The 8,871-nt window shown below is 41.6% G+C and overlaps 1 protein-coding gene across 1 annotated transcript; it reads right to left on the bottom strand.

Annotated features, from left to right (window-relative positions):
- Positions 1-1,568: 1,568 nt before the first annotated feature.
- GP1BB (glycoprotein Ib platelet subunit beta) lies at positions 1,569-5,161 on the bottom strand. Its single transcript, XM_060784199.2, has 2 exons — positions 4,849-5,161; positions 1,569-2,570 (listed from the first exon to the last, which is right to left on the bottom strand). Exon 2 carries the CDS (start codon positions 2,560-2,562, stop codon positions 1,957-1,959), a length of 606 nt encoding a protein of 201 aa, XP_060640182.1. The 5' UTR covers positions 2,563-2,570; positions 4,849-5,161; the 3' UTR covers positions 1,569-1,956.
- Positions 5,162-8,871: the final 3,710 nt, after the last annotated feature.

The raw sequence follows: 8,871 nt of genomic DNA, 5'->3' as shown, positions 1-8,871 counted from the left end.
GAGCTTCTCCCAAGGTAGCAGTTCAAAAACATGCAAATGTAAGTAGATCCATAGGTACCGCTTTGGTGGGAAAGGCATAAGACGCTCCAAGCTGTCATGCCAGTCACATGACCAGGAGGTGGCAAAGCAGTCTCCTTGGCTTGGACATGGAGAACAGCTCTTCCCCCAGACCCAGAGATGAGCACCACCTCCAATGCCTGAAATGAAAGGAGAAGCCTTTGCCTTTGTTTGTGTTTGGTTTCTCATTGTAATGTAGCAAGGCATTGAATGTTTGCCGGTAACTGTTTACACTGTAATCCACTCCCCACGGGGAGAAGAGCAGAATATAAATAAAAGTGTTATTATTATTATTATTATTATTATTATTATTATTTACAAAAATCACTCTGCCTTTCATATTTGAAGACCACATAAAATGATTAAAAAGTCTGTCTGGAAGAATAAACATGTCTAGGTTCATTTGAAACATTACATATTATTCACCATTAAATGCTCACGTTAACTTCTAAATCCAAAACCTGTGAACAGGAAATAACACTAACAGTTATCTTATTCAGAAATACAAAACGTTGAGGGCCATTCGTATCTATGCATCATTAGTTCTTTCGTTTTTCAATTACCCGTCAAAAATAAAAAAAATATTTATTTGATTTTGAATTAAATATCAAAAACGAGAAAGGCCGTGTTTTTCATTATTTCAATTTTAGACTCAGATCAAAAATACAAGATGAAAAAAAGGGTTACCGAACCTAATTTGATTTTCATATTTAATTTGTCAGGTTTGCAAGACCCGGTTTGATTGTCAATTGAAAAACAAAAGAACAAATAATACATGGGTTGAAAAGACTCAGTGCATACTCAAAACTGGTTTTGATCATCTTCTGGTAAAATATAAAATAGCTTTTTTGCACATGTGTATTTTATACTGTGGTCAACAGGGCTGGTGGGCCACATATCATTGATTTTATGACAGAGGTTGCGAGCCAGTGGAAATTTGAACATGGGTTGCAATTGGCCCCCGGACCGGACTTTGGACATGCTTGGTATAGACTTTGCTGAGATATATCTGTGCTTCCATTCCACTATTAGAATTTTTTTTACATACCTTGGTTCAAAATCAAAATGAAAACTAGTCAAGAAATCAGCAGACTAACATTTGGGAAATGCAGCTATGAAGGAACCAGATACAGTCCCTCAAGCATAAAGATAGGTGATTGAACATTGAGGCTGATGTTGTATTTCTGACGTTGTATTTCTGATTTCTGATTTCTGTCTAGTTGTGAAAGCTAGGGAGAACCGACACATTTGACATTTGAAACAACATGTTTGAAATGTGCCTCAGCACATTGGACATTTTCATCAACACATTTGATTTGGAGTCTTCATCAAATCGATGTGTTGGTTCCCATTTCCAAAGCATTGCTACCGTGGATGTCCAGACATGGCTGTTCTGCAGAAACCATGGATGTCCCAAAAGACCAATGAATAGGTCCCAAAACAAATCAAGTCTGAATTCTCATGAGAAGCCAAAATGACTAAAATGAAGCTAACATACTTTGGACATATCATTAGCTGACAATATTTATTGGAACAAAACATCATGCTTCATAAAGTGGGAAAAGAAGAAAATAGCACTCTACAGATGGATTGATTCAACCGAGAAAGACATGGTTGCCCTGCGTTTGGAAAGACCTGAGCAGGACAGTTGAAGACTAAGGCTCTTTAAAAGCCCTCATTCATAATGTCCCTGTGGATTAACATTAAAAAGTACGGGAACAAAATAACAGGACCTTGTGCCAGGGATTCGATTGCGGGGAAAATTCATTCTTCATTTCTGTGCAGAATTCCCATTTTTAAACAAAATCTGCCAAATCGTTGATAGAATGTTAGGATCCTTCTGGAGGAAAGAAGATTCTGGAAATGCAGCTTCCTGATTATTTTGTTGCCCAAAGTTGATCAGTCAGCCCCATTCTTACTAGCAGCAGACCACGGATCCATGTCCCCATAGAATTCAGCAGTTGTTCTCCTGGCTTCTCTGGCAACTTTCTGGAACCTACGAATGTAGATGAGAACGAGGATGAGGAGAACCGCTTGCAACAGGATGAAGACAAAAAGGCAGATCTGGGAGAAGAGGGCCACACTGCAGTACCAATACTGGCACGTAGCAATGATCTCATCCTCTGACAAATAGGTGATGATCCTGCCTTGGAGATGTGTAGGGGAAGAGCACACAATATTCCGGTACGTGGTCCGGTTCTGCTGCCACTGTAGCCAAGACCGCAAGTAAAGGATGCCACAGTCACATTCCCACGGGTTCCCCCACAGGTAGATCTCCTGGACAACCTTCAGGTTGTCAAAGAGCCCACTGGGGATGAAGGTTAGCTCATTGTTGTTGAGGTAGATCTTCCTGGTTGAAGGGGCAAAGGAGTCGGGGATGATGTTGTCTGTGAGACCGGTCGACATGCAGTCAATGATATCGTCAGCACAGCGGCAAGGTTTGGGGCATGCAGGGAGGACCAAGGGAAGGAAGCCAAGGAGAAAGAAGGGCCTGAGGAAGGTCATCTTCCACTCTGAAAGACAACAATTGCATTTAGGAATCCTACATTGGACCATCAGATGAAACACAGTACAGTTGGCACTCCACATTTGAGGGTTTCACTTCTGTGAATTTGACTCTTTGAGGTTGTGTGTAACATGTTCTCTCAGTAATATTTGAGGTCAGAGATTTTTAAACTCTGTATCATAACACGTTAGCATGTCGGAAACAGTGTGTAAGTATGTCACATGAACATAACAAATAACCTCAGAATCTGTGTAAAATAAACAGTCAATCATGTATTCTTAAAAATATCAGTGAAAGGTTTTCATGAAGTAAGTTGTGTCCTCATACATGTTTGTTATGATAATTTATATCTGTGTCCATGCCTCTTATAAGAGGTGGGTTGCCAATAAAACTGAATTATTGTGTTGCAAAATGATGCGTGTTGAAAAGGTGTCTCACCAATATGAAACGATTGGAAAGCTCTGCTCTGGATCTTGCAGCACAACTTTATAGTCAACATCCATTGGAGTTGCACCATAGAACTTAGAGATTCCTATAGAGCAGTGATTCCCAACCTTTTTTTTTTTTTTTACCAGGGACCAATTTCCAACATTAGTACCAATCTGTTTTTGGTCAACTTTAGATTCTGTTTGGTGATTTGGAGTGCTGATTCAGGGAATTGCATTGGATAGACCACATCAACTCTAGTTTTCAGTACAAAATATATGCCATCCAGTAGTCACCATCAGCTCACCCACAGAAAACCCTATTTAATAATCTAGTGCTGATATGGTACTAGTAATCTTTCGTGGGTAGTCAGCCTCTCCCCTCCTGACATCCTCATTGCCTTGGCACTATAAGAGGGTTTCATGAGGCTAGTTGCTCTCGTTGCCGCACGGTTTTGAGGCAATGGTGTAGTCAAGGTGAGGTCGTGGACCATATTTTCATTTGTGGGCCACTGGTGGTCCACGAACCACAAGTTGGGAACCACTGCTATAGAGAGAACACTTCTCTGGGCATTTGTAAGTCCACCACCACAATTATGTGGTTGACTTCTTCTGGAAGTTGACTACACAGTCACACTGGAGGATCTAGTGATTCTTAGACTGAATGTATTAAATTCTCAAATAATCCAATCTGCAGAAATCAAACCCACAAATGTGGAGGGCGAAATGTGCACATTACAGATTACATGGGGCACCGTGACAGGGGAAAAGAGCCACTATTGCTCTTCTACAGCCACTGCCCCACACTGTCCAGCTTCTTTACTATCCACTCCCCGATAAATTCAGATCCATAAAGAGGCACTATCCCAGAGTGGTTTGCAAAATGGAATCTTTTGGGGTGACCTGGAGACCCAAAATCTGGCCATGTTTTAAATCCCTGGTTGTACCATGGCTCATTTTGTGTCGTTTTGTGTCGTTTTAATTCAAAGAGAATATTTTGGTGTTAGGACAACTGCGCAAAAGTTGAACCAAAATTGTCAGAGAGATGAAAAGCTTTCATTTTAGGGTTTTGTAACTACTGTCACAAATTAGTATCTGTGCATTCCAGCATTACATATTTTAATGAAAAAATATGGGGAGGCGTTGTTCTAAAAATAATCAGAATGATAAGAGGAGCAGATGTTCCATCAATCTAACCACTTCTGAGATTCAGGTTTTGTTCACTTTCAATCAAACTCGCCAGGCATTTTGGATACAGTGAAATCTGTGAATCCGTGCCAAGAAAGAAACCAAATTATGGATTTTCATGAAGATCTTTGTGTGTCATTGGACCTATGTGGACAATGAGTTCATGTCACAAAGAATGGGGCATTTAAGTTAGAACAGTCTTATTGATAGTCACATTCTCATTGTTAACCTTCCATCTCACAAATTTTGGCTATCTCTTATTGCCATGTTGAAAAATGGCAAATGGGAAGGACTGACCACCTAGGATTCCCAAGGGACTCAACTTCGTCTTCATTTTCTCCATCCATGGCCATTGAAGGTGGGATGGTGGGAATTACAGTTCCCACCATCTGGACAACCTTCCTGCTTTCTAAGCTTAAGTAATCGACTCTATTAGTTAATAAAATATAATCTCTGTGGTATGACTTTTCTCAGCAATAAGAAATTAATATTCAATAACTAACGATTAATAAGAAAATAGTAATTAATAATTAATAAGAAAATGATTAATAATCAATACATTTTCAGAGCACCCCAGATCTGCAACCTCACTTTGCCTTCATAAACTGACACTCTGACCTGATCTAAGCTACCTTCTCATGTAACCAAAAGGAAAATGGTCTTAAGACTTACCTCTCAGGAGTATCTTCCCCCTGGAACAAGAACCTAAGGGCTGTTAGCAGACCGTCTGAGGAACAAACAAATACTCAGCTGAGCAGTCCCTTCTTGAATGCCCTGCCTGCAGGAGAAAGATAAAGGAAGCGTCTAATTCGGTATTTCCTGGAGATGCCACAAGGCTGGCTTGCAATGGGAGCCCCTTTCCCATCTGCCATGGAAACCATGGCTAAGCAGCACACTTGCAAACAACATGGCCCACAGGAATGTACACTGCCTTCCAGAATCCCATAGCCGGACTTGTAGTCTTCAAAGGATCTGTGCCAAGGAGTGCTTTAGCTTCGCATTCTTGCATTTATTTATTTATTTTGTGTCAAAAGCACTGCATAAATAAATAACTGATAAAATAAAGGGAGCACAAGAAGCTAAATGGTTTTAGACCACAAACGGGCAACATGGTCTGTAGCTTTAAACAGTTCTTCATCTGTGCATGAGGCAGAGCATGGTGGGCAAGCATACAGATGCTGAGTTGTTTGTTCTGCTCCACAGTCGCATAAGGTGGAGGAGCCTTCTAGGCAGTGCCATTTTGCCAGGTTGTCTTTTGATCTGCCCACTCCACTTCTGAGTCTGTTCAGGGACTTCCAAGTTGCCCATTCTTCGCTTGCTCCTGGAGGAAGACCCTTGTGGGGGACCATCTAGTTGGGATTGCCTGATTTTGCTGGCCACAGGGATAACCTTGCTGTTGCTGGAGGAACATTAAGAGGAGTGGTGTTTCTCATGAAATTTTTCCTTGATTTGAGTCTACTGGGAGGAGGCCGATAGCCATACAGGGGGTGGCTTTCACAGTGTTCAACCTTATTTCTCTTGCAATTGGCAGCAACTTCATATCGCACATCGGGGGGGGGGGGGAGCAATGCCAACCAGCTTATAAAGTTTTATCAGCAGGTGTAGGATTGAGATATCCTGTGGTTATTCTACATGTCTCATTCAGTGCTATATTCACCTGCTTCGCATGGGCTGATTTATGCCAGGTGGGCCAGGCATACTCAGCAGCTGAGTAAGACAAGGCCAGGGCTGATGTCCTTATTAATTTTGGGTTTGCACCCCATACGCTATTAAAATGTTTCCTCAGGATGTTATTGCATGCAGCTACTTTGTGCTTGGTATTTGTACAGTGTTTAATGTTCGATCTGAGGTGACACTGAGATATTTAAGGTGGGAACAGTGGTCAAACTCTTGGCCTTCCAGGTAACCTTAAGTTTCCTGTTGGCTTCATGATTGCGTAGGTGGAAAGTACGCACTTGTGTCTTGGCCGGGTTAGGCTTCAGGTAGTTATCTTTGGAGTACAGTAGAGTCTCGCTTATCCAACATGAGCCAGCAGAACGTTGGATAAGCGAAAATGTTGTCTCTAAGATCTTCTGGGGAGGCCCTACTCTCGCTTCCACCTCTGCCACAGGTGCGGTTGGTGGGGACAAGAGAGAGGGCCTTTTCAGTCCCGTCCCGTCCCCCGTCCCCCGCCTCCAGCTCTGGAATTTCCTCCCCAGGGAGCTCAGACTAGCCCACTCCCTATTATTCACTTTTCGCAAAGATCTAAAGACATGGCTGTTCCGCTGTGCGTTTGATTAAACAATTCCCTTGACAATTGGCCCCAGCTAGGACTCAAAACATTTTGACCACGCACTTTACTATTGTTGTATCCAAAATTAGAATGATTCTTCTTATATTGCTCTTATCCTTAACACTGCTATACGATCTATGCACTTTACTCATTGGCCCTATCCTCTGAATTTTTGTGCACCAGTCCGCCCACCCTTATCGAGACTTGAATTATGCTATTGTTGTTGGTTTTGATGCTTGTTTTATATTTTGTTATAATGTTGCTTTATGTTGTTTTAGGGTTATTATTATTATTATTATTATTATTATTCTGACACAAAAACACAGTATATCACAGCAAATGAGATATATGTGCTGGATTTCGTATCACAAAATCACAAGTCGAACACTTCCCAAGCGCTTAGGACTATGTGATGTATTTTCGAATGATGCGTGTAGATCCAAGTAAGATGGCCTTTTGCAGTTCACAGATCATGATTTTGTCAATGTTTATTATTTCCAAATGCCAGCTGAGATCTTTTGGCATGGCACCCAGTGTGCCAATGACCACTGGGACCAACTGTACTGGTTTATCCCAGAGCCTTTGCAATTCGATTTATTATTATTCGATGCAATTCGATTATTATTATTATTATTATTATTATTATTATTATTTGAAACACAACAAGATTACTACACAGCAAACAAGATTATTATTATTATTATTATTATTATTATTATTATGGATTATAAGGAAAGAGTAAGGAAATTATGTCAAATTATGTTATGATTTTACAAATAAGCATCAAAACATGTTTTACAACAAATTGACAGAAAAAGCAGTTCAGTACACAGTAACATTACATAGTAATTACAGTATTTATGAATTTAGCACCAAAACATCGCAATGTATCGAAACAGTTGTGGATCCGGGCGGGAGGCAGACTGCGTTGGATAATTCAGAACGTTGGGTGAGTAAAGGTTGGATAAGCGAGACTCTACTGTAGCTGGACAGATCTTTCAGAGCATTAGGAAGTTGGTTTTCAATGGTTTCAAAGTCTTTTGCTTGTGTTGTTCAGCCAAGGTCATCAGCGTGTATAAAGCTCTTTCTGAGTTGTAGTTGTGGCTGATCATTAGAATAAACGTTAAACAAGGTTGGTGTAAGAATGCTGCCTTGAGGTAGACCATTATTTTGCCTCCTCCATCTGCTTTTCTGCCCTGAAATTCCACATAGAAGCTGTGGTTTTCCAGGAGGGTCTGGATAGTTTTTGTAAAATCGCATTCTTCTTCTTCTTCTTCTTCTTCTTCTTATTATTATTATTATTATTATTATTATTATTATTATATTATAACTTTATTTGTACCCCGCTAGCATCTCCCAAGGGATTCGATGCGGCTTACAACAGGCCGGAGCCCAACACAGTACAACAATACAATACATAGCAAATAAAACAGTTAAGCAGAGAAACAATAAAAACAACAGCAATACAACAAGACATTATTAAAAACTGAGCCGGCCGGAGTAGGGGTACAGGATTAAAAGTGCTGATGTCTCGGAGGGATATGGGATTAAAAATATAAGTGCGGTGTGCAGTGTGCGGTGATCTTGGTTCTACTAAAGTGCTTCTGGGATTTGGTAGTGGGGTTCCTAATCGGAGAAAGCACATTGGAACAGCCAGGTTTTCAAATTCTTTCTGAAGACCACCAATGTAGGAGCTTGTCTGAGATCTTTCGGGAGGGCATTCCAGAGGCGGGAGGCCACCACAGAGAAGGCCCTGTCTCGCGTCCCCACCAGGCGCATTTGTGACGCGGGCGGGATCACGAGCAGGGCCTCTCCTGATGACCGGAGTGAGCGTGTGGGTTTGTAGACAACGATACGGTCACGCAGGTAGGGTGGTCCCAAACCGTTCAGGGCTTTGTAGGTCAGCACCTGCACCTTAAATTGGGCTCGGAAAATAAACGGCAGCCAGTGGAGCTCCTTAAACATTCTTGCATGACCAGGAATGAGATTAGATAGCACTTTCAGACTCTTCAAATGACCTGTTCAGATCCAGATGTAAATGGACTTAGCGTGCATCTACATAGACAAATCTATACAGTTCTATGCCCCTTTAACTGCCATGGCTCAGTGCTATGGTATCCTCAGCACCAGGCATGTAGGCGGGGGGGGGGGGGGGCTTCAGCCCCCCCCCCCCGAAATTCTCATGGTGGTCTGTGAAAAGGCCTTACTGGTACATTATTTAAACTGTTATGTTTATTCATATCATGATCTGATCACCATGCTCAATATATCTCATATGCATGGGGGTATTGGGGTAACGATACAAAAAGTTTGCTAGGGTAGACCCTCTTTCACTCACACTCAGCCAACCCCCCCCCCCCCCCAAATCAAAATCCTGGCTACGGGCCTGCTCAGCACTGATGCCTCTCCAAACTGCAATTCTT

Source organism: Anolis sagrei, chromosome X (assembly GCF_037176765.1).
Source record: "Anolis sagrei isolate rAnoSag1 chromosome X, rAnoSag1.mat, whole genome shotgun sequence".
Lineage (NCBI taxonomy): Eukaryota > Metazoa > Chordata > Lepidosauria > Squamata > Dactyloidae > Anolis > Anolis sagrei.
Note: the sequence above shows the minus strand (reverse complement) of the source record. Positions and strands in the feature narration are given on the sequence as shown.